Raw genomic sequence first — 26,221 nt, forward strand, 5'->3', positions numbered from 1 at the left:
GCTTTCTTGTAGAGCAGGGTTCCGCAAGCACTGGGCCTCGGACCAGGACGGGTCCGCGGCCTGTCAAGACCCGGGACGCACAGCAGGAGGTGACCGGCGGGCAAGGGAGCAAAACATCACTCGCTGTACCGTGTGAACCATCCCCACCTCCGCCCCACCCCCCCCCCCGCCCGGCCCCGTCCGTGGAAAAAGTGTCTTCCGCGAAACCGGTCCCTGGTGCCAAAAAGGTTGGGGACCAATGTTGTAGAGAACGATAAACTCAACCTAGGAGCTTTTTTTAAAACTAAATACGACTTAAATTTAAACCCTAAATTTAAAATACATGTTCATTGCGGGGGTGGGGGAGAAATATATATATATATATATATATATATATATATATATATATAGGTAATGAACGAGATGAAAATAAAAATCACCTATAATCTCACTACACAGGGCATGTGCTGACATCCTTCTGGACTCTTTTGCACAAATATACTCTTTTTAAAAAGGGGTCACTTTGAATGTTTTGGTGCTTTTAAAAAATTAAATATGATACAATATGAAATAACTTCCAAGTGTTAAGTGAATATTATTTTACAACATTCTTTTAATAATTTCTCAGATGGTCCATGATGTTATTTAATCAATTCTGTATGGCTAAGGACCTAAGTAACGTCCATGGTTTGTTTTTTTTATTTGTTTCTTTTTAAAAACTTTTAATTTTGAAATAATTATAGATTCGTAAGAAGTTGCAAAGATAGTAGAGAGAGGTTCCCTGGAACCTTTCATCCAGTTTCCCCCAATGGTTACATTTTACATAATTATAGTACAGTATCCAAACCAGGTGTTTGACATTGGTATAAAGTTGTGTATGGTTCTGTGTCATTTTATCACATGTGTAGATTTGTGTAACCACCACCACAATCAAGTACCTGAAACATCTCCCTCCTGCTACCCTTATATAGTCACACTCACCACTTCCTCCTCTACCCCATCCCTAACTCCTGACGGCCACTAATCTGTTCTCCATCTCTACAGTTTTATCATTTCAAGAATGTCATATAAATGGAATCATATATATGTAACCTTTTGTGATTGACATCTTTTCACTCAACATAATGCCTTTGATATCCATCCAAGTTGTTGCCTGTATCAATTGTCCATTCCTTTGTAGTACTGAATAGTATTCTATGGTATGGATCCACTACGGTTTGTTTCACCATTCATCTGTTGAGGGACATTTTGTTTGTTTCCAGTTTTGGGGTATTACAAATAAAGCAGCTGTGAACAACTGGTACAAGTTTTTGTGTGAGTTTTCATTTCTCTGGGATAAATGCCCAGGAGTGTGATTGATGAGTCATATGGTAAGTGCATGTTTATTTTTTTAAAGAAACTACCAAACTATTTCCACCAGCCATGTATGAGAGATAGAGTTCTCTGCATATTCACCAGCATTTGATATTGACATTATTTTTTTAATTTAGCTGTTCTCATCATGGTATTAATTTGCATTTCCCTAAGGGCTAGTGATGTTGAGCATCTTTTCATTTTTTATATATTTATTTGCCATATATATATATTCAGTAAAATGTCTATTAATGTCTTTTGCTAATTTTTATATTTATGGTCCAGGATAGAGTTTATTTTAATATATATATATATATATACTGTGGGTGTTTGAAAAAATGTGTATTCTTTTGTTGTTTCATGGAGTGTTATGTTATATCGATTAGATCCTGTTGAGTTTTGGTGTTGTTGAGCTTTTCTGTATCCTTGCTTAGTTGTTCTATCAGTTGTTGAGAGAAGGATGTTGAAATCTCCAACTGTAATTACAGGTTTGTCTATTTCTACTTTTAGTTCCATCAGTATTTGATTCATTTATTTTGAGGCTCTATTGTCAGGTACATTCACATTTAGGATTATTATGTCTCATTGGTGAATTGACCCTTTTGCCATTACATAATATTCCTTCTTATCCCTGATGATTTTCCTTGCTCTTGATTCTACTTTGAAATTAATATAGCCACTCCAGCCTTATAACTTATTATCATTATAAATAACACTGTTCAGCCTTTGCACTCATCCACATTTATTAGAATTTCTTGGTTAGAGGTCTGTATGTTTTTAAAGGCTTTTGACTGTATTGTCAAATTGCCCTGCATAAATTTACAAACTTTTACTGCTTGGGCATTATCATTTAAAATAATTATAAATGAAATACAGGGTTTTCCCAATTCGAGAGACAGAAGTGTTATCTCATAGATCAGTGGAGGTGCAGGTAGTCATAGTTGGTACACATCTAAATGAATAAAATTTTCATCTATACTAGCAAAAAAGTCGAGGTCTAAAATTCATGAATGAAGAAGTAGGGAGATATATATATTGATATATATGTATATATATATATATATATATATATATATATATATATATATATATCGACAGTCGGCAGTAAATGCCAAATGCAGCAGCCATAAGACTTGGGAATATTGCCCTTAAGGAGCAGGTCGATCCTGGTGGGATAGAGTGGGGCTGAGGGATTGGAGCAGAGGAATGGTACTTTTGTACATAAGTCCCCCGTAGTATTATATGTTTTTTAAAAGCATGTGAAAATATTAATTACTTTGATTTGATAAATGACATCTTCTTGTTGGTTTAACTTGCATTTAAGTTTATTATCAGGCCTCCCATAATTGTATAAACTTTACACCAAGCAAAACCGCCTCTCGTCGGGCAAACTACAACTCCCAGGATTCCGCGGGTTGAAGGAGCGGGCTGTCACCGGACGCAAACTGCAATTCCCAGAATTCCGCGAGCCAAGGAGGTGGGTCTGGCCTCGGGCTCAGGAAGCTGAACTAGAGAGCCTGCGCACGTGCACAGGTGACGCGCGGACTTGCCAGCTGGGCAGGCGCACGGAGGCCACCTGCGAGCCCCGCGGCGGCTGACCAGACGGCGCGGCGGAGCCTGCACTCCCTGTCTGGACCTCCACGGCTCAGAGCGGGCGGCGGGGGCGGGTTCGGCCAAAGCCAGCTCCTCGGAGGGCCGGCCTGGAAGCTTCAGCCTCGCGGAGCCCGGCTGCGGGGTGCAGGTGAGATGCGCGCCCTCGTGGCGGGCGAGGGTTCCGCCACCCGTCTGGGTTTGGAATTGAGGGAGCGGCCCCCTGACCTTCCTCGGGTGGGAACGACAGGAGCGCTGGGATGGAGAGGAGCCCAGGGGAATTTGCAGGTCGGAGGAGTGACGTGTGATGGGGCTGAAGGAGGTGCGGGAGGTAGGCGAGGGTGAGGGGAGGTGGACCCTCGGGGTGCAGGTGCCGCGGGCCCTGGCGTGTCAGCTGAAGCCCTTAGCTCGGGACTGGCACTGGCAGCGGGTGCCCATGCCCTTTTGCTGGGGAGATGGTGCGCGTGAGGCGCGGGTGGCGGGGAGCCAGGCAAGGTGCCCGGAGGGGGCCGGGGCCTCCTGAGCTCCCTTTGAAGGCAGTACTTGGGCAAACCACAACTGATCCCTGGGCTCCTTGGGGCTCCATAGGGTGCCTACTGTGTGTCTAGTGATGAGAGCCTGCTTGACAGTGCTGGGGTAGCCTCTGAAGGAGGGACCCGATGGACTCCCGGCCCTATCATGTGTGTAGGAACCCGTCTCCCGGTCACTGAGGGGAATCCTCTGCTAAGGTCTAGGGTCCTCAGGTCAGAGTCCTGCACCTGGTGGTGGGCGACTAGGGTTGGCTTACTTTATGCCAACCAAACCTCAGAACATACTTTTGGGGGAAGGGAGAAGGGAATGGAATTGGTTATGGGGTGAACTTGATAGGACTTGGTGGCTAAGAGCACAGACAGAACAGGGTTCATTCACCAAGTGTTTACTGTTACGTGTGCTGGGCATTCAAATCCTGGCCCTCATTTACTAACTGTGTGCCCCTGAGCAAGTCACTTATCCTCTCTGAGCCTCTGTTTCTTTTATGGAGATAAAAGTACCTTCATCACAGGGTTGCTGTGAGGATTAAATGAAATCATGGTGCACAAATCCGGAGCCCAGTGTCTGGTGTGCAGTGAACGTGCAGCAAATGTTAGCACTTATGGTTGCTAACAACAGAAGATGTTAGGGGTGAGATTGGAACCCAGGTCCGTCTCACTGGAACTAGCTGCTCCCTCTGACGCTCATGGATCTTGGAGATCTTCAGCTCATCCTTTCACATTACAAATGAGAAATCTGAGTCCCACTGGGTGGCAGAGCCAGGAAAAAGCACAGGTCCCCTCTTCCCTGGGGACGGACAGCACATCAGACCCTGAGTCTTGGGCCCCTGGGCAGGGTGGGGTTGGTGGCGAGCAGCAGAGTGGAGATCCTCAGCAAAGGGGAGGATGGGGTGCTGGTGACGGTGTGTGGCCCCCCACACTGTGGCATGTGAGCATTCTGGTGGCCTTGAAGTGGCAGGTGTCAGAGTGTCTTTCAGACTGACCTTCTGGTTGGCAAGTTCTTGCCTCTGAGCCTTGCTTTAGAAAATATTTAGCAATAAACACAGGCTTCTAGTGAATATTGAGCTAACCAGAAAATTAAATTACCAAATGCTCCAATCCCCTAGGGTCCTCGTTACTCTCAGTTGGTTGTCAGTGGATACTCTCCCCCAGGACCTGCTTATCACCTGATAGGTTTTTTCATTGGGTAAGATCATGAACACGAGAGGCAGAGGCCACAAATGTCATCGCAGGCTTTGAAGTCATACTTGGGTTGGAATCCCAGCCTCACCACTTAATAGCTGTGCATCATTGGACAATTCACTTAACGATTCTGAGCGTACTTCCTCAAACGTGGAACGAAATTGGTAACACCTGTTTTAACAAGGGAACAAATGAGATAATTCATGTCAAGTACTTAGCATTGTTCCTGGCCTAGAGTAAGGGCCAGCGAATGGGAGTTACAGCATTATTATGATTAACAATAATTCTATAAAATAATTGTCAGGCACTGTGCTTTGCCTGAGTTGTCTGTTTGAATTCACAAAACCACCCCCTGAAGTAGGTATAATTGTGTCTTTTTTCAGACCAGGAAATGGAGGCTTGCAGGGGTTAAGAATTGGCCCAGGCAGACACAGGACAAATACTACATGATATCACTTAAAGGATGAATTTAAAATAGTCAGACTCATGGAAGCAGAGTGTGGAATGGTGGTTGCCACAGATTGGGGGCGGTGGGGAGGGGGGAATGGGAAGGTATTAGTCAAAGGGTGTAAAGTTTCAGATAGGCAAGGTGACCAAGCCCTAGAGATCTACTGTACAGCATAGAGCCTATGTTAACAATACTGTATTATATACTTCAAATTTTGCTGTGAGGCTAGAGCTTATGTTAAGTGTTCTTATCACAAAAAAATAATAAATAAGAGGGCAGAGGAAACTTTCTGAGGTGATGGATAGGTGATGGCATAAGTTATGGTGGTGGTTTCATGGGTATATACTTATCTCCACACTTATCATGTCGTGTACATTAATCATGTACACCTTTTTATGTGTCAAAAAAATAAAAAGAAGAATTGGTCTACAGTTACGCGGCTACTAAGTGTCAGGACCAGAGCGCATATCCTGGAGTCTCAGCTGCAGAACTGGTGCCATTTAATTCCCTTCCTCTGCTGCCCGGGGTCTTCACAGTTCTCAAAGTCCACCTGTGACCGGGGGCAGCCTCCAGTGTTACAGCAGGGGGTCTTGGACCGCCTGGAGAAGAGGCAGGATCCTGCAGCCTGGCTGAGTGTGCCTCCTCTCCAGGTCTAAGGTTAGCCGGGGCTGGAGGGTGGAGCCTTAGGAAGAGGCAGCCAAAACGAGCCCTGTGGCCCCCAGAGGCTCTCATCACTGGACCACAGGGCTGGGGAAGGGTGTAATCTGGGTGAGACCCAGAAGCCTGGTTTTGAGAAGAAGTGATCTTGTCTGGGGGCTGGGAAGAGTTCTGGAGTCACGTACCTCTCCTGGGCCTGATGTCTGCTTTGGGGAGGGGTTCGCCTGTGAGCTGTGGGTGTGAGGAGAGCCAGCACCCTCCTCTTTTCTTTTCGGCTGCTGTGAGAGTTCCCACTGCCTCTCAAGACCTTTTATAAAATAAAGAGTTGGAGCAAATAATTTCTAAGGGCTCTTTTAGCTATAAAAAGTGGTGGTGGTAATTCTATATAGGTGGATTAACCCTGTCAGCACAGCACCGGGGCAGGTGGGATAATTGTCATCCCACTGTGCTCTCCAGACCTTCCTTGGGGTGAGAGAACGGCCACAGCTCCCTGAGCCACCTGCCATCGCCGGGAATCTCTCTGCCTGGCCGGGTGGGGAGTAGTTACACAAGAGAAGCCTTGGTTGCTAAGTTACAGTTGAGGCCTGTGGGTCTGCATCCACACCTGCTCTGCCATTGAGTGATAAAAGCTTGTTGCTCTGAGGCCTACCCTGCTTCTCCATCACCAGTTGTACCTCTGAGTCTGAAGTACTGTGGACCCTGGGGTCAGACACAGCGTTGAATTCTGGTGCTCCTGCTTGAGCTGCAGGACCTAGAGGAAAGTACTTAACCCCACGAAGCTTTAGTTTTTCATATTAAAAGAAAATGGAGATAATACGAGTACCTGCATTTTGTATCAGATGTGCACACCTGCAGGCCCGCAGACAGAAGGTAGGTCTCCTGAGAAATGAACTCCTGAGCAGAGAAAGGCTGGACTGCTTGTCTGGCTCATCTGATACACGGCTTTTGTGAGGCTTAAGTGAAAAGGGTCAGAGAAAGGGCTTAGAACAGTGCGTGGCACATAGTAGGTGCTCGGTAAAGTAAGATGGTGGTAGCATTAACGTCCACCCCCTGCCCAGAGGCCAGCATCCTCTTTTCCTGACGTGTTCAGAAGAGCTATCGATCATTCCATGTTGTCTGGCTACCCTGGGTACATACTCAGGGCCCAGACTCTATCAGGGAATCACACCTTTCACTCTGCCAGTGGTGATGACCATCGGTATGGTCTTAATGCTAAGAGTTGTCTCCTTTCTCCACTTCTAATTTTTTTTTTTTTTTTTTTTTTTTTTTGGAGTACGCGGGCCTCTCACTGTTGTGGCCTCTCCCGTCGCGGAGCACAGGCTCCGGACGCACAGGCTCAGTGGCCATGGCTCACGGGCCCAGCCGCTCCGCGGCATGTGGGATCTTCCCAGACCAGGGTACGAACCCGTGTCCCCTGCATCGGCAGGCGGACTCCCAACCGCTGCGCCACCAGGGAAGCCCTCCTTTCTCCACCTTTAAAAGCTTAACAGAGGGCCCCTTCCTGGCTGGGCAGTGGGTACTCAGCCCTGGGCCAGGCTTCAGGGAGCCGTTGGGGACCTGGTCTCCTGTACTGTCACTATTACTGTTGTCCCCAGTACAGACCCTTGGGTCCGGTTGTTTTAGACACACCCAGTGACGAGACACATCACAGGGTCCTTCAGTAGTGGGGGGTTTGTGACAGGAATCATGGCACATCCTGGGGGGGGCTTCAGGGATTACCACCATTATGCTGGGTCCCAGAGCTTCCAAGAGGGATGTACAGTGGCCACTGTGAGGAGCCAGAGAAGCAGTCCATCCTTTCTCTGCTCAGGAGTTCATTTCTCAGGAGACCTACCTTCTGTCTGCGGGCCTGCGGGTGTGCACATCTGATACAAGCGCCACCACTGGATCTGACCTCTTCAGGGTCTCCCACCAGTGGCTGCTTTAGACCCAGGCTCCACTCGCATCCATTTAGCTGTGGCCTAGAGACCTGGGCTGGTTTTTTGCCACTTCAGCATTATAAGTGATGCAGCTTGTGTGGGAAGGTGTCGGTTGGGGAACCTTTTCTCAAAAGGGGCTTAGAGTATGGCAGCCTTCTTAGGGTGCCCCAGAACATAGGCTTATGCATTGTCTTAGCAGAGGCTGGGAACAGGATTTACTAGCCTTTATTGAAGGGGAGGGTTGTCTTTGGTTGTTTACCCTGGGTTGGACAGAAATGCCCTGCTGGGTATTTAGAAGCAGGGAATTGCAGAATTGTGGAGTGTTAGAAAAACCTCAGAGGAGTTCTTCTTAAAATTGAGTGCAGACTAGAATCACCTGGAAGCTTTTTTTTTAAAAAACACAGGTTCCTGAATCATCCTTCAGAGATTCTGGTTCCGCAGGTCTGGAGGGGGCCCCAGATTCTGCATTTCTCGTATCCCAGGTGATGCTGATACTGCTTTGGGGGACCCCATGTCCAGCCCCCGCCAGCCTCACAGGTTGACCTCGGTTTACTGGACCACTGCCCAGCAGGGGAGAGTACAAAGTAGCCGATCCCTCAATGTTAGAACAGCTCTAACGCTTAGAGAAGCCTCTTCCTGCCTCCCACGCTGGAATCCCCTCCCTGTGACTGCCCCTGCAGGCCTTACTTTAGTGCCCTGGAGCGGCCCACCCCAACGTGCTAGGTGCAGAGTGGCAGCCAGCTGCTGGGAATTACAGGTACCTGAAGTCCGCCCTTCAGCCTGGGGCCTGGGTTGTACATGTCACCGTCATGCACATGTGTCCACTCTGTTAGAGGGGGGTGCAGCCCCCGCTCTGGAGCAGCCTCACCCTTGCTGTACAGCCCCTCAGGTGTTTGAAGAATGCCCAGGGTCCAGGGGCTTCTCTTCCGCAAGGAAGGGGCCCTACTCCTTTGAGCATCCTACACAGGATGGGGTTTCTGGATCCTTCCTGATCCTGGCTGCCCCACTGGACGTTTCCCAGAAGGACTCACATGGAATAGTCTCATATTAACAATTAAGCATGTAGACTCTGATTCCTGACAGAGGTTGTATCCTCAGTCTACTCATGAGGAAACACCAGACAAGCCCAAACTGAGGGACATACTAGAAAATATCTGACTCTATTAAAAATTGTCAAGGTCATAAAAGGGAAGGAAAGACTCAGAAGCTGCCCAAAATAGGGGAGACTAGAGAGAGATGCCACCTGGCCGCCGGGCTTCACCCTGGTTTGGATTCTGTACTACAGAATAGAGACCACGGATTCATAACAGTATCATATCAATATTAATTTCCCGATTTTGCGTGATATGAGAGAATGTTCTCATTCTTAGGAAATAGATGCTGAAGTGTTAGGGGTTAAAGGGGCAAGACATCTTCAGCTCATTTTTAAAATTTTTTGGCTGCGTTGGGTCTTTGTTGTTGCGCGCGGGTTTTTCTCTAGTTGTGGCGAGCGGGGGCTACTCTTCGTTGCGGTGTGCGGGCTTCTCATTGCGGTGGCTCCTCTTGCTGGGAGCACGGGCTCTAGGCGCGTGGGCTTCAGTAGTTGTGGCTCACGGGCTCTAGAGCACAGGCTCAGTAGTTGTGACGGACGGGCTTAGTTGCTCCGCGGCATGTGGGATCTTCTCGGACCAGGGCTCGAACCTGTGTCCCCTGCATTGGCAGGCGGATTCTCAACCACTGCGCCACCAGGGAAGTCCCTCCGGCTTACTATTAAACAGTTCAGAGAAAGAGAAAGAGAGAATGGTAAAACGAATGTGTCAAATTAGCAGTTGTTGGATCTGGGTAAGGATGTAGGAGAGCTCTTTGTATTATACCTACAACTTTTTGTAAGTCTGGGATTATTTCCAGATAAAAGGAAAACAGATAACAGAGACGACAGACCCTGTAGCCACCCTGACTGCGTTGGAGTCTCAGTGCTGCTTCCTGGGTGACCTTGGGCAGGTTTCTAACCTCTTTGCCCTTTGGTTCTACCATCTGTAACATGACCATGATCATGTAGATTGGAGAACCTGGCACCTAGTGACTGGTCAGTGGATGTTGGCTCTGATATGATGATGAAGGAGGTGGTGGAGGTGGTGGTGGTGATGGTGGTGATGAAAGGGAGGAGTTGAGGGTGACACCTTGGTGATGAGGCCAAAGGAAAACCCAAGCCGAGGCCTGTCACCTCTCTCCACACACTAATGCTGGGCTCCAGGCTCCCTGGGTTTTTGGCAGGGACTGCTGGGACCTGGACACTGCACGGCTTCCCCCTGCAGAGGGCTTCGCCAGTGGTCACCTGAGCCCAGGGGGCTCCACTGGGTGAAACACAGGTCTCCTGGCAGCTTCACGCCCTGCCTTCTCCTGGCACTGGCCACAGTTGCCCCGCAGCCTGAGCGCCCCGCTGTCTTATAAAGACAGTGCCCTTTCGGCTGTGCATGACTTCGGGCCTGGCCGTCACTGCCCTGGGTTGGGAGAGGAGTCTCTGCCTTGGTGGCCTCATGACTTTCTTGGTGGGCAGATGTGCGAACTGGGCACAGTGATGTCTGCTGTGGCTGGAGGTTTGTAGCAGTCACTGTCAGCAGGGATGTGTGGACACCTAACAGGGATACTCATCTTAGCCCCCAGACCACCAAAACACCTCCAACACCTTGCTCAGAACTCCCTCACCCTTCAGGCAGCTTCCGTGGGTGGCCTCAGGCCCCACCAGCACCATTTCCTGTCAGGCACACTTCTTCGTTCTTCTTGGTGAATGTTTTGTGCCTCTTGTAGTGAGTGGCCTTCTGACCCTCTTGATGGATTCAGTCTTCTTACATCGGACCCGAGGGCCCAAATGGATCTGTGTACACACTGGGGACTGTGCGTTTCCTGTAAGAATTGTTTTTATTTGAATTTGCAGTTTCAGTAGAAAACCTGATGCAGGCGTGTTCTGTGTCACCTGGGTGAGCATCACAGGAGAGACTCACACCATTCTGTTCTCTGTTGCGTCCCTGTTTGTGACCACGTTGGTGTGTAGTAGTGCTTATCTGTTTTGCCAGAAAGGGCCGACACGGACAGCTCTAACTTGCAAGTGACCCATGGGTGCCAAGCAGCAGCCAGGTGGTGACCCAGCAGGCTGTGCGAGCGAGGGTTTCCGCGTCGGTGGTAGGCTGGGCTCACTTCCGTCTCTTCAGCTGTCCCGCCTGTGCTGAGCGTCCTGGAGCCCTGGCTGTCCTCAGCAAGGCCTGCCGCCGCGTATCATACCAGAGCCACACAGACTGGAACTCTCTTGTTCCTCTGCCCGCCCCCACCCCAAGGCGTTCCATCCCCTTTAATTGATAAGGAAGTAGAGTCACTATCTTTAGCTTGACCCAGGATTAATGTCCGCAGCTTTGCCTTGGTTCGCCTGTTGTACTAAAGCAAGGAGTTATTATCCATGTTAAATTAACTTTTTAGTCTAAGCATGGGAACTCTTAACTGAATGTTAAATATGCCCGGTCAATTAAATGTTAGGTTTGACAAGGAGTGCTCAGAGGCTGCCATCATTTTGCCAGAGGGTAAATGCTTTTGGCAGAAAACCTGATGTCTTGTCAGTGTTTCTTCAGGTTTGTCGATAGCGTTGGATGGAGATCTAACTTTGGAGCCCATAGAAGCATGATGTTAGGAGTACCAGTTCTACACACGGCTTCTGGTAACAATAAATAGGAAGGGGAGGGCGCAGGGGGAGAGATCATTATGAGGGTGTTTGAGTTATTAGAACTTGTTTGCTTTTCCTAACTCACAATGTGTGAGACACATCAGTGCAGGACAGAAAGCTTCCATAATTCAGCACTAGTAATTCAGGCTGCATTTGGGATAAAAGCATTTTTTTTCAATAAATGGCAAAATAAGAATTCTATGATTTTCAGTCGGGAGTATGAACAACCCTTAAAAGTAAGATTGTTATACTATTAATATAAAACCTTCTGCAGGCGCTGTTGCCACCCCACATCTTGCTGTGGGCACTGCTGGTCTTCTGAGCCTGGGCCTGGCAGGTGCTGGCAGTCCCAGCTCCCCCCATCCCCACAGCCCTGCTCCTGGGGGAGTGGCCGGTGAACAGCGGCTGGTCCTGGTAGTTGGGAACCCAGTGCAGCTGGCGAGGCCAGCAGGAGAGGGCTTCACTTTAGACCAGAGCTTACATCCTTGGTCCCATTATACCAGCAACAATAAGGCCAGCAGCCCCAGCCCTTGGGCCTGCCTGTCATCTTCACTCAAGTTGAATTGTTGCCAGAAATTACAAATTAGGACATTTCACATTTTAAATGGATTTCTGGCTTCTCTGGAAAAACCAGAAGGGTAGTGTTACAGACTGAACTGTGTCCTTGAGAATTCATGGTGGAAGTCCTAAACCCCAATGTGACTATATTTAGAGAGAGGACCTTTAAGGAGGTAATTAAAGTTAAGTGAGGTCATAAGGGTGGGGCCCTAATCCAATAGGACTGGTGTCCTGATAACAAGAAGCGGAGAGACTAGAGATCTCTTTCCCTCCAGCACACACAAAGAGGCCATGTGAGCACACAGTGAGAAGGTGGCCGTCTGCAAGCCATGGAGAGAGGCCTCAGGAGAAACCAAACCTGTCGGCACCTTGATCTGGGACTTCTAGCCTCCACTACTGTGAGAAAATAAATTTCTCTTGCTTAAGTCACCCAGTCTGTAGTACTTGGTTATGGCAGCCGGAGCAGACTAATACTAGTAGGTACCACTGGGCCACTTTCCTGCCAGGCCCTCATCAGCTTGAACTTTAACCTTGGCGTTTGGTCTCCGGGTCACACTGCTTGCTCCTGGCTTCACTTTCCCCATTGGCTCTTGGCCTTAGTAAGCATGTGAGTCTGTACCCCCCGCTCTAGGCCTAGAATTCCTGGGGCTTTTACTCCTTATCAGATGCCAGGGCCCTTGTGAATGGCTTTTCTGTGCCTGTGTCTGGAGCCGGGCAGGGCGCCCCAGGAGGGGAGCCTGCACCCAGTGCTGGATGAGCAGCCTCGGATGGGAGCCTCCACAGTGGTGGCTCCTCCTGCTGCCCGGCTCTTACTGTGTCTGCAGGTGTGGCAACATCATCAGCACCTTCCTCCGGTGCTTCCTGGAATACATGGGATCCTGGAAAGGAGGATTTCCCGTCTGTGGGGATCTGATAGTAGGTATCTGGTCTAGGAGCTGAGTAAAGCAGGTTTTGGGGGGTGAATTGGCAGTATCCTCTATCTGCCTCAGTTTCTAGAGGGCTGTTTTAAGCATGTTTTTAATCCCTTATTTCTTTTTTCCCCTTTCTTTTGAAAAATATTCTTGTTTTTTTGTTTTTGTTTTTTTTAGCTTGAACCCATTCTTCTATTTATTGACTTGTCAGCAAAATTAAAGAAACAATAGCTAAATAAACATCTTATATCTACCAAACTTAAGTAGAGTACCTTTCTGATGAAAATATTTTAACACTAAAAATATACCGTTGAAAAACATTCTTGCTCTATCATTCTTTGCCCTGGCTAAGCCAGTAAGCTCTTTGTGCCCCATATCCATTGGGTCCTAAAGGTGGAGCCCGAGGTAGAGGAAGCAGACAATGACAAACGTGGTGGCATTTGAGTCCCCGGTACCTCTTTGCCCTGAATGCAGAGAAGATGAGGTCCCAGGGGTGCCTGGGCTGTTAGCGTAGACAGTGCTTATGTGCTCTGTGTTCAAATCCTGACGCCGTTCCATGCAAGCCGAGGGCCTTGGGACACATTACTCAGCTTCTCACCTCTGTGTCCTGATCTGTGCGATGGGGAAAATGTTACTGGTGCTTTGCTCGCTGCTTAGATGTTGGTTTTCCGATTAAATGAGGAAATGCATAAATAGTTTTTAAGTACCCTGCCAGCATAAAATGTTGAGGGTGGCAGAGGTTCTGCATGTTAATTTTGTACTGAAAACTGGCTGCTCAGACCAGGCAGAAGCGTCTTCTAAATTTATGGGGCCATCTTCACAGAGAAAGGAAACAAGTCATTAGGAAGATGGAGCAAAGCTGGGAGATTGTGAGGGCGCTCCCCAGAGCAGTCGGGGGTTCAGCCCTTTTGGGAATTGGTCTGAGGCTATACAGTTTGGTACCTGTTTTCGTTCACTGTTAATTTTAGGAGCCCTAATGGAAATAGAATTATGACAGCTGATGTGCTTTGAGGCCTGTTTAGGTACTCTACATGCTTTAGCTTGCTTATTCTTACAACACCCCGAGGAGGTTATTCTGCCCATTGTACAGATGAGGCCATTGAGAGTTAAGGTGGTGGAGGGACGGACGTGCCAAGATCATAAAGCCAGCTCACATGTGGTCTGAAGGAAGGTGAGCATGACCAAGAGCCTGGGAAGAATTCTTGACCACCACCATTAGGAAGGAGGCTTGAAATCTCCTCTGCTGTCTTGTGTGTGTCCTGACACCTGCACTCGCCCAGACTGAATGCACTTCCGTGGTGTGGGAACGCTGCCAGGGTTCCCAGCTTCCTAAGCAGACTCTTCTCTCATCCACCCGACGATGCTCTTCCTCTAGGGAGCCTTTTGGGTGAGACCAGTGGGAAACAGATTTTTAAGCAAAGGCCAAGTGAGCGTCTCATCAGGATGACCCAGGAAGTGATCAGAAGTGGGGTCGGGCTGGTCTCACTGGACAAGGAAAGCTTGTCGCCTGTACTGAGGGCCTCTCTGACATTCGTGGGGCAGGAGGAGTGCGTCTAGCAGGGGGGGCCCGGCCTCACCCCCAGCAGTGAAGATGCTTCCTCCGTTAGCGCTCCCGAGAACGTGTTCCCTGCCTCTGTGACAGCTGCGCCACGTCAGGTGTTCACAGCAGCCTCTTGTCTCCTCTGCCACAGGGAGAACCTTGAGGACAGGGGTGTCTTTCTTTTTTTTTTTTTTTTTTTTTTATGTTTGTATCTCTTGCTCATACCCTGCTCTAACTTGGGCTGATGCAGAGCCTCACTCCCGTTTTCTGCATGTTCTCCTAAGTCTTTGGACTCAGGTTCATGAATAGATATAGACAGAAATGGATGGAGATATGGACATATCTTCCTTTGGGTGAGTCAACAGGAAGTTCAGGCTGCCCTGCCCCGCACCCTGCCAGTGCTGTCCCCTGGGGGGAGGAGCACCATGGCTGGCGTCCATCCTGCTTGGCTGCTGGCTGTGCCATAGTAGTGGGAGTTACGTAAGGTCAGTGCCCTGCCTGCCCGCCTCTAACCGAGCCTGTCGTCAAGAGACTGAAGGAGGGAATCTCAGGACCTATGTCATGGACGACTCAAGGGCACAGCTTTCCACCACGTGCCACAGAACCAGGCCTCAGGAGGGGTTGGGGAGCTGTTCAGAGCTTGCCTCCTTGCTGGAAGACAGGTGCTCTGGGCACGTGCCCTTTGTAAGCCTGGAGGCCTTGTTCTGTCTTAGCATGGCCGTCCTCCCCTGGTCTCCCTGCCGCTTACCTCTCCTGGGAGAGGGTCCACTGCTCCAGACCAGGCTTTGGGACAGAGTGGCTTGACAGGTAACTTGAGACAAGAGTGGTCTGCTCATAATAAGTGACAGGCTCCTCCCCTCCTGGTACCCCCAGGCCAGGGAGTAGGTGTGCTGAAGACAACACCATCTAAGCTATTGATGCTGTACCTTAGAAGTCCAAGAGGGACTGTCTTTTCCATGTAACAAGTTTATGTCCGAAGAACACAGTTCTGTAGTCAGCCCTCGGCACCACTGGGAGAAGGTGTCTCCCAGGCCATTGAATTGGCCCCTTTCATTTGCCTCCTTGCCCCCGGCCAGTGGTGCCCTTAATCTGCCTCTGTAACGAGACTCCACTGGGGAAGGCAGCAGGGACACTGCCCTCCTCTTCCAGCAGCCTGGTACCTGGTCCAGAGAAGTTGTATCTCCTCGGCCAGCAGACAGGACTTAGGAGAATCTTGGCTTCCTTAGAGCCAAGGGTGTGATTAATGTACTCTTTGTCTCCATCTGTTATCTTTTGAAAACATTTCTGAGGATTTTGCCTGATCCTTCTTCTGGCATCTGCAGGCTGCTGCAGTGCAATTGGGGGTGGGGGGGTGGACAGACACAGAGGGGACACCGTGGGGAACAGGCTGGGAGGACTGCCTGAGTTCTTGTTGGCTTTCTCACTACCACAATTCGGCTATTTCACAGCAGGGCAGAGCACAAGGGCAGCTTTCCATCTGTCTCCACAGGGGCAAAATACAATAATATCTGCGTTAATTAACATTCCCCCAGAAGCAGATTCTGAGACAAGGATTCAAGTGCAAGTAGGTTGCTTGCACTTGATCGCAATACACATGAACAGGGCAGTGGGGAAATGAGACAGGGTGGGGGAGAAGGCCAGTTCCCACTGCGGGCAACTGTGTAATCCACTTAATCTGTTAGGAGTTCTGGGAGCCAGTGTAGGACACGCCTTGGGCCATCTCATGTGGGGAGGATGGGATTGGGGGATTTACGTGACCGTTCCCATCAGATGTTGGCGCAGCCCGCTTGGCCCGTAAGTGGTGAAGTTAGAAACCCAGGCAATCTGAACTCAGGGCCCCATGCTTTAACCACCATGCTTTATTTCTAGGGAGATGTTCTGTCCATCCCCAGCAAACCTTTTCTCCCATTTTCCCTCTTGGAAGGGTAACTGGAAAGCCTGAAGCGTCCGTGAGAGGTCCACATGGGCGAGTCTGTATTTGTCCTGCCTTCTGCCAGCACCATTCCGGCAGGGCCTGGGGTGGGTGGAGGACTTCCCATCTGATTAGAAGCCGTCCTTCCCGTTCCCCAGGCCCTAAGGCTGGTCTCTGCCTAGTTGCCTGTTGGCCCCGCGAGGCCCCTACCCCCGTGTTCCCTGGTTCCCATAAGCTTTGCCCCAAGGCCCGCAAGCTCAGTGACTTAAGCGGGATTGGCTGCTGTACACACATCCCCCGGGTCCTCCTGCCTGCCTGTGGCCCCTGCTCCGCCTCTCCACCTGCTGCCAAGCCTGCCTTTCACCACAAGGACACCCGGGCGAGGGGCAGGTAGCAGAATGCTCACTAGAGAGGCGGTGAGTACCTGGGGGTCCAGATGCCCGCTCAGGTTGGAGGTGGGTCTCTCATTTCCTGGGGGTCTTGCTTTCTGCTGTTCCCCGGGTGTGTGTTTAGCTTTAGCTGCTGTTGGAAGCCGTTCTTGTCTACGGTCAGAGCAAACCGTGCATCAGCTCATGCCACACCCATCTGCCTCCCATCTCTCCAGGGAAAGCTTTATTTTATTTTATTATTTTTTCTGAGCATTAATTGATTACTCATCCACTATCCAGTATTCTGTCATTTTGTAATAGTGATCTGTTTGATTCTTTGTTTCCTTTTTAACTTTTTCATACGCAAAACGTCAAACAAACTCAAAAGGGATCAAAAAAAGACCCCATCATCATCTTCAAGTACCAATATCCTGCTGTCTTATTCCATCTCTCTCCGTGCCTTTTTTGCTGGAGTATTTTAGCCCGAACCATATACATGTTATTTTACCTATAAATACTTATGTCCTCTTGTTTCTTAAGTTATCTAATTTTTAATAACTTTTTATTTTGAAATAATTTGAGACTTACATCAGAGTTACAAAAAACGCTTCACTCAGCTTCCCCTAATGTTAACATCTTACACGACCACAGTATAAGTATCAAAACCAGGAAATTAACACAGGCTTGATACTGTACCATGAACCTTATTCAGATTCTGCCATTGTCCTACTAATGTCCTTTTTCTGGCCCAGGAGTCCACATTGCATTTAGTTGTCTTGTCTCCTTACTCTCGTCCAATCTGGGACCTCCTCAGTCTTCCCTTGTCTTTTATGACTTTAACTCTTGAAGAGTCCCGGTCAGGTATTTTGTAGAATATCCTTCAATTTGGGTTTCATGTTTTCTTTATTAACTAATCTATAGACCATATTCAGAGCTATAACTGGAACTAGAACCAAGTTTTCCCCATTTAGGAATATAGATTGCAGTTATGTAGTTTGGGCAAGAAGGCTCCAGAAATGAGGTACCCTTCTCAGCACATCTTATCAAGGGGTACACGATGTCAGTATATTATTACTGGTGATGTTAATGTTGATTATTTGGTTCAGGGGATGTCTGCCAAGCTTCTCTGCTGTAAAATGTCTATTTTTACCTTTGTCATTAATATGTATCTCATAGGGAGATACTCGGAGACTATGCAGATTTCCTGCTTCTCATCATACTTTCACCCACTAATTTTAGCATCCATCAGCGGATCTTGCCTGAAACAGTTATTGCTGTGATGTTTGCCAAATGGTGATTTTCTTTTTCCATCATTGCTTCTACATTTATCAACTGGAATTCTGTAAGGGAGACCTGTCTCTTCTCCCCTATTTGGGTACACCAGGTTTTCTCTCTCGAGCCGCCTTGGCATGTCTGTACCACGGTGGTGGTAAGGATAGTTGGTTCCCGTGGCAGGACCATAGGACACTGGTCGGAAATTGTCAGCTCTCAGCAGTTTAACGTGGTTCAACCTTATAGCAAAGTAGTTCTTAGCTGGTGAGGCTGGGTGGAGAATTTCTAGATGGGGACACATATTTGGGAAAGTATATGCAGCAGTATTATTTTACATACTACAGATACAGATATAAAATACGAACTTCAGAAAGTAAAAGTTGATGAAGTCCTGTTGTCTTGGGGAGCAGAAGAGCGTCTTGTGTGTGAGAGATTCTTGGGGGAAGGGGATGCTGGACTTTACAGGTCAGTTGGAGGCATGAAAGTTTCTCTGTATTATTAGTGGGTGCATGGGTTTGAAAAGACTGAGAAACGCTGACGGATGCTTAAACAGATTTCTCGGCTATAGGGTTTCTGGGCTTATAGAGACCCTGCCCTAGAGATGAACAGGGCTGACTGAAGGTGCAGTGAAAAGCCAGCTAAGAAGGCAGCTGCCCCTGCCCTGTTCTCTCACCCCATGGCTGGTGTCAGGTGTTACCCGTGCTGTTCCTGTGAGGCCCGAGGGTGAGATTCTTCGATCGTTTGAACAGTCCTGGGCCTCAGAGCAGGTATGATACCCTTCGTGGTGGTATGGAAAAAATGGGAGCAAATGCCCACAGCTCAGCCAGGCCTCCCTGTAGGTGTGTGTATGTGGGACGGGAAGTTTAACCCTTTGGAGGTTTTGCCTCAATATACAAAACCATTGTCAGTCGTGATATTCAGAGACAGTTCTCTTAGTGGAGCACTGAGGGGACAAGTTTCTACCCATCTTTTCATGGAGATCTGAAAACCAGCAGGCGTGACTTCCAAACAGGAGCTTTAAGCAAGAGCAGATGTTCCCTATCTCCCCCATGCACGTGTGCCATGTGTCCTGAGAAGGGGCATGCGGGGGTCCTGGTGTGCAGCCTGGGAACTGCGCTCACAAGCCTTCTGTGCCATATGTGCCCATGGTAAGGTGAAGTCCTTACCTTGCAGTACCAGGAATGTCGGGTCCTTAATGGGGATTTTCCCTGAGGCCTCTCGTCACAGATAACCTTTGCTGGTTATCTTTTGCTGCAGCAGTGCTTCATAACAAACAGCCCCAGAATTTCAGTGACCTACAATAAGAAGCACTTATTCAGCTCACGTGTCTCTGTGTTGCCTGGTCTTGGCTGGGTTTGACCGGTGGCTCTGATGATCTTGGCTGGACTCAATGACAAATCTGGGGGTCAGCTGAGCCAGACTGAGCACGGCTGGAGCAGCCGTGCTCCACACACAGATCTCTCCTCCTGGGACCAGGAAGTTAGGCTGAACACATTCTTCTCATGGCAACATCCTAAGTATAAAGAGGGCAAAGACAGTCACACAAGCGCTTTTCAAGCCTCTGATATGTTCTGTCTGCTAACATCTCATTGGCCAAAGCAAGTTATGTGGCCAAGCCCAAAGTCCAGGTGCAGGGATGTATATTCCCCCATGGAAGCAGCAGGGGAGGGAGGGGAGGGAATATTTTTGAACAACGGTCTAGCCTACCGTGTCTTCAAATGTGCAGAGCGACGCAAGGATCCAGTGCCGTAGCAGAGCCCAGCGCAATGCCTGGCGCAGAGCGGGCGATCGGGGTGACTCCAGACACACAGTGCAGACACCTTTTCCTTTTCCTTCTCTCCTCCCGCAGGCCTCTGCTGGTCCTCCGGGTGCCTGCAGGGATGGGTAAAGCCCGCCAGGCCCGAGGTGCTTTCCAGGGGCCGTCGTCTCACTAGGGCCTCGCTGTGGCGCTAGGATGCACCTCTCGGCGGTGCTCAACGCCCTCCTGGTGTCGGTGCTGGCAGCCGTGTTGTGGAAGCACGTGAGGCTGCGCGAGCACACGGCCTCCCTGGAGGAGGCGCTGGCCCTCGGCAGCCGAGCCCCGGAGCCCGCCCCCGTGACGCGGATCGACTACGCGAAGGCCCTGCAGATCCTGACGGAGGGTGGCACGCACATGGTGTGCACCGGCCGCACGCACACCGACCGCCTCTGCCGCTTCAAGTGGCTCTGCTACTCTAGCGAGGCCGAGGAGTTCATCTTCTTCCACGGCAACGCCTCCGTGATGCTGCCCAGCCTGGGCTCCCGGCGCTTCCAGCCGGCCCTGCTCGACCTGTCCACCGTGGAGGACCACAACACCCAGTACTTCAACTTCGTGGAGCTGCCGGCCGCCGCCCTGCGCTTCATGCCCAAGCCGGCGTTCGTGCCTGACGTGGCCCTCATCGCCAACCGCTTCAACCCCGACAACCTCATGCACGTCTTCCACGACGACCTGCTGCCCCTCTTCTACACCCTGCGGCAGTTCCCCGGCCTGGCCCGCGAGGCCCGGCTCTTCTTCATGGAGGGCTGGGGCGAGGGCGCCCACTTTGACCTCTACAAGCTGCTCAGCCCCAAGCAGCCCCTCCTGCGGGCGCAGCTGAAGGCCCTGGGCCGGCTGCTCTGCTTCTCCCATGCCTTCGTGGGCCTCTCCAAGATCACCACCTGGTACCAGTACGGCTTCGTCCAGCCCCAGGGCCCGAAGGCCAACATCCTCGTCTCGGGCAACGAGATCCGGCAGTTTGCCAGGTTCCTGACGGAAAAGCTGAACGTGAGCCACGCAGGCAGCCCCCTGGGCGAGGAGTACCTCCTGGTCTTCACCCGCACCCACAACAGACTCATCCTGAATGAGGCAGAGCTGCTGCTGGCACTGGCCCAGGAGTTTCAGATGAAGACCGTGACGGTGTCCCTGGAGGACCACAGCTTCGCAGACGTGGTGCGGCTGGTCAGCAACGCCTCCATGCTAGTCAGCATGCACGGGGCCCAGCTGGTCACTGCCCTCTTCCTGCCCCGCGGGGCAGCCGTGGTGGAGCTCTTTCCCTACGCCGTCAACCCTGACCACTACACCCCCTATAAGACACTGGCCACGCTGCCCGGCATGGACCTCCAGTACGTAGCCTGGCGGAACACGTTGCCAGAGAACACGGTCACGCACCCAGAGCGGCCCTGGGACCAGGGGGGCATCACCCACCTAGACCGGGCCGAGCAGGCCCGGATCCTGCAAAGCCGGGAGGTCCCGCGGCACCTCTGTTGCCGGAACCCTGAGTGGCTCTTCCGAATCTACCAGGACACCAAGGTGGACATCCCGTCGCTCATCCAAACCATACGGCGCGTGGTGAAGGGCCGGCCGGGGCCGAGGAAGCAGAAGTGGACGGTCAGTTTGTACCCCGGCAAGGTGCGGGAGGCGCGGTGCCAGGCGTCGGTGCAGGGCGCCTCCGAGGCCCGCCTCACCGTCTCCTGGCAGATCCCGTGGAACCTCAAGTACCTGAAGGTGAGGGAGGTGAAGTACGAGGTGTGGCTCCAGGAGCAGGGGGAGAACACCTACGTGCCTTACGTCCTGGCCCTGCAGAACCACACCTTCACCGAGAACATCAAGCCCTTCACTACCTACCTGGTGTGGGTCCGCTGCATCTTCAACAAGACCCTCCAGGGACCCTTTGCAGACGTGCTGGTGTGTAACACGTAGTGAGCGGTCAGGCCATGCCTCGGGAGGGTGGATACTCAGGCTTGGTGTCCCTGGGCCCGCCAGCTCCCAGGGGTGGCTTCTGGGAATTATTTATTTATTGAGCAGGCCTGTGCCTCGGGTCATCTATTGCTGCATCGGAGGTGTGGGGTTCTCAGCGCGCCTCTTTGCACAGGTGTGATGACACCTCCCCATCCGTTTCTCTCATCCTGAGCATCCATACCCTGGAGAAGGTCCTTGAGGGGAGGAGGAAGAGGAGAGTAAGAATCCCAAAGAACCTGCTGGGCTAAGTGATCATGCTGTTTCCTACGCATCTTTCTGGTTGGTGTCGGGTTTCTGGAAACTGCTAGTAATTGTGGTCGTTTGGGTGGGTGGTACATCAGCTTCCGTCATCATGAAATTCACCTGTAGCCCCGTGAAGTGTGTGTTTGGAACATTGATTAAATGAGCATAAACGTCTCGGTCAAGTCTTTTATTGGACGGTGGGAAGGGGGGCTCGTAGTCAATACCTAGATGCCCTGTCAGCCAAGGAGATGTGGCAAAGGGGAAGGCATCGAGGCCTGGGAAGCAAGGCAGGCTGGCTGGATTTCATCCCGATGAGGGATGAGTATCCCATTTCCACCTGTGTGGGATGAAAGCCTGGAAGTAGGTGGGAGAGGGCTGCGGGGAGGAAGATCGGTGTCTGCCAGAGTCTGCTTAGGCTCCACTACACGTTCAGACACATGAGACTGTGGTACGCACGCCCGGCGTCGGATTCATTTAGAAGGACGTAACACAAGATGCCCAGAAAGCCAGCACGGCTGCATCAAGTGACTTCTTCCACAGGAGGAGTCCTCGCACCAGTCCAGGGGCCATCCTGTTACCCTCTTCCCCAAGTCATTGCTCAAGGGTAAGGAGATGGCACCCGCATTGGTAGTTGTGGGGGCCACTTTGGCTTAGAAGCCCCATAGGAACCATCATCTTCAAAACAGCCCATAGACAAGCAAGTTCCCAGGGTCCCGCGAGGAACCTGCCTGGTTATAGGAGTTCTCGCACTCAGGGAAGCCTCGGCTCCGGTGTCCTACCAGATAGTTAATTCAGGCTCCTTCCAGTCCAGATCAGAGGTCCACCCGACACTGAACCTTTATCCGGCTTCCATGGCAACAGAGCTAGAAAATTAACTCACGATCAAATTCATCCTCAGAGAAGGAGAAAGAAAGAGTTTTAGCCTTTTCTTCACAGGCAGATGGTGATGCTGGTCTGACTCCTGCGGAGAGAAGAAAAGGGGGCCTTGGGGAGGTGGCAGCTCGGGCTGTAGTTTGTTTATATGAGTGGTGCCAGACTGCTCGGGAGGCCCTGAGGCAAAGCTGTGCGTTAGATGAATATCCTGGTCACTGGCTGAGAGTTATTTATCTGTAGGGTGGGGATGATACAGCTGGGATTGTTGTAAGGCATTCAGGAAATCATCTGTGTAAACCTTTAGCACCATGCCGGATGTGTGCTATATTAGACATGACGGGTCCGGAATCCATACCCAAACCCTGGAGGGCAGATGTGATTCCAAATTCTGAAATTTTCAGAAGGTAATCTGGTGCCTATACCGTGTATTACGCAATATTCTCAACAGGGTCTGAGGTTACACCCAATAACCAAGCACACTGGGATGTCCACAGTGAACTGGGCATATTCATGCTGAGAGGGACATGAGCTTTGGCACCAAACATATGAAAAAGCTTTTGATTTTCAGAGCTTTGGGGGTGGTTGGAATTGCATCTAGAGGGTTGCGAATCATCATCCCCTCCTGCTTGGAAACGCCATCATTTTCCTTGGACTAGCCCTTTGGGGGTGACGTGCCGAGGTACAGGGTCAGGCCCGCGGTTCGGCCGGTGATGGCCTCGACAGGGCCCCTCGGCCTGCCTTCCTTAAGGCTGAGTTGTCTGCAGCTGAGCAGACCCCCACGACTCGCACACTGCGGGTGCATCGTGGCTCCTGGCCGGGCAGCCTGTCTAAGGTTGATGGGAACCTTCTGATTCACCATCCCCTGCTGTTTGCTTCCGTGGGCCATCATTCTCATTCCGGAGGTGATGGCTGGGGAGGCACGGGGCGAGCAGCCCCAGCACGCGCTGAGGCTGAGTGTTTTTGGAAAAGGGTAAAAAGTGCATGAGGTTTCAGGTTGGCAGAAGGGACACAGTTCACAGACGGAGCAGATCTTACAAAGCGAAGAGCGATGGGGAGGGAGTCAAACACATGTGAATGTGCTCGGCCAGAGTCACAGTTTGCTGCTCATACTCCAGGGCACTGGCCCCGCCTCGCCATCAGCTCTGAACCCAAGGGGACTAGACGAAGAGGAGCTGTCAGAGTGGCGGGGAGGGCAGTGGGAGCGCCTTTGAGTGGTGGTCCTGGGTTTAAGGCTTGCTAGCACAGTTCCTGCCTGGGCTTGAATTCCGGCCCTTGCACCTACCAGCTGGGTGACCTTGGGCAAGTCACTTCACCCCTCTGTGCCTCGTCTGCGAAATAGGGATAGCAATCATCACGCCTACCCATGGACGGTGGTGAGGTCAAATGCCTTGATCCATGTAAACAGGATCACAGTACCTGGCATGTAGTCATCGCTCAGTAAATGTCCGTGGCTATTATAGCCAGTGCTCGGAAGCATTTGTGACCAAGCCCAGATCTGAACCCCAAACTCCTGCATTCAAGTCCAGTCCTCTGAAAATCAAAAATATTAAAGAAAAATTTTGAGGATACGTAAGAAAAAAAAAAAGACTTTCAGAGGCAGAAGGTCGGGACTCAAGAGACACCTGCTGAAGACCAGCACATTGAGAGGCCTCTACCCCCAAACTGGAGTCATTCTCATCTGAGAGTAGCCGAGGTGGGGGCTGGCGTTTGACCCTGGAGTTCTGTGGACTTGGGCAGAGCTGGGCTTGGAGCCCCCCCTCCACACACGCACCCCCAGGGAAAAGGGCCAGTGTTGAAGGGAGTGCCCGAGGTGGTGTCTCCACTGGGTGGGCTAAAAGGGAGAGCTGGACCCTGTCCCACGGTGCCATGGGCGGTGGATGTGCGCTGGGAAGGCTGGGAGGGGCCCCACAGTGCCTGCCGTGTGTCCCTCCCTTCTTGTGCTGAACAGACCTGTCCACATCAGGATGCAAAAGTGTTTGCTGGAAACTTGGGGCCTTGCTCATGGAGAGAAAGATTCTGGCTTGGCGTCCAGAGAAACTTTTCACACACACACACACCAGCCAACCCACCCACCCACACGCTGGGCAGATTTCCCCTCCTTTCCCAGGCAGCCACCCAGACCTATTTCAATGTAAAGGGAAGCTGCTCTGAGCTGTGGCGCAGCTGACTCTCTGTAGGTCGCTGGCCAGCTGCCTTCACCTAGATTACCCTCGAACTTTGTTTAAGCCTCACATGCAAGCAGTATGAAAATAAAGACCACCCAGATGAGATCACCCAAATAGAGGCTATTTATTCAGAGCCTGCTCTAGCAAGGGAGTTAGTACCATCACTTGCTTTCGGCAGAGACTCCAAGGCAGACTGAGGAGTGGGAAAACTTTCTAGTGGAAAAAAGGGAGGGCTTCAGGGGTGCCCTGATTGGAGGCCGTGGGCAGGGGGAGCTGCAGGTTGGCTAACTTGAAGAGGGACATCCTACGTGCTTGGTTAGGGGAGCATATTTGACTTTCTCTGGTTGGTCTTGAGTTGAAAGCGGGGACAAAAAACAGTGAAGCTGGCAGTTATGGTCAAGTCCTGACCATTCTGGGCCGATTGCTACAGATGTTGTGGATTGACTTCCTGAGCTGATGGCTGCAGAGGTTGTGGGTCAGAGTTCTGTTGTCATAGGTGTCTGGCCATTGTCTGTTTGTATATTCAGTCTCTCAGCAGTGAGACAGTATTAGCTCTGTTTCTTGAAAGGCGCAGGTTGAGTCACAAAGGTAGAATGAGTCTCACCCTGACGTGGGAGCCCTAACTCTGCTTTGGCAGTGAAATGTGTTTCTCCACAATCCTCTCTCCACATTTTCTAGGGTGACAGTTGTCTCAGTCCCACCTCTGGCTGAGTGTAGGTCCATCAGGCGGGAGGGAGGGAAGGGACACTTTAGCCAGAAGGCAGAGCAAGGGCTGTTAAAGTGAAAAATGGTTGAGTCCAGGAGGGGCAGCATCACTTGATAAGAGTATCCTTGGAAAGAACCGAGAACAAGAGGAGAAAATTCAAGAAGTCAAAGGAAGACGAGTGTGTTGGTGATCTTAAGAGAAATACCTGAATCATCTGAAGCCATACTCCCTCTTCCAAAGGCCTGAATCTTGCCCAGGACACATCTGCATTCCCGTACCTGCCGAATATGCCAGGCATGAAAGTTGATTATAGGCCCCCAACTGCCTCTCTCCCACACTAGGTTGGAAGCACCTTAGAAAGGTCGTAAAAGGTCTAGAGAAAGGCCCAGGGCCCAGATGGTTTTATGGGAGAGTGCTATCAAACCTTTGAGAAGTACATGATTCCTATGTCAGTTGTTCCAGAGCATTAAAAAGATGAAAAAAATGTATTTCCTGAGGCCTGCTTAACTTTAATAGTAAGGCAGCCATGGAGCACACAAAAAAGGAAGACCTTAGACCATTTATCAATATATATGCAAAGATTCTAAA

At 50.6% G+C, this 26,221-nt stretch overlaps 1 protein-coding gene across 1 annotated transcript; it reads left to right on the plus strand.

Moving 5' to 3' along the window:
• The first annotated feature begins 2,902 nt into the window (after positions 1–2,902).
• Positions 2,903–22,059, plus strand: POMGNT2 (protein O-linked mannose N-acetylglucosaminyltransferase 2 (beta 1,4-)). Its single transcript, XM_065885682.1, has 2 exons — positions 2,903–3,073; positions 19,760–22,059. Exon 2 carries the CDS (start codon positions 19,865–19,867, stop codon positions 21,605–21,607), a length of 1,743 nt encoding a protein of 580 aa, XP_065741754.1. The 5' UTR covers positions 2,903–3,073; positions 19,760–19,864; the 3' UTR covers positions 21,608–22,059.
• Positions 22,060–26,221: the final 4,162 nt, after the last annotated feature.

This window comes from Phocoena phocoena, chromosome 10, assembly GCF_963924675.1.
Source record: "Phocoena phocoena chromosome 10, mPhoPho1.1, whole genome shotgun sequence".
NCBI classification, from domain to species: domain Eukaryota; kingdom Metazoa; phylum Chordata; class Mammalia; order Artiodactyla; family Phocoenidae; genus Phocoena; species Phocoena phocoena.

What these genes read in the sequence shown, in the direction of transcription:
- POMGNT2 (XM_065885682.1), top strand. Translation starts at nt 19,865, where the DNA reads ATGCACCTCTCGGCGGTGCTCAACGCCCTCCTGGTGTCGGTGCTGGCA.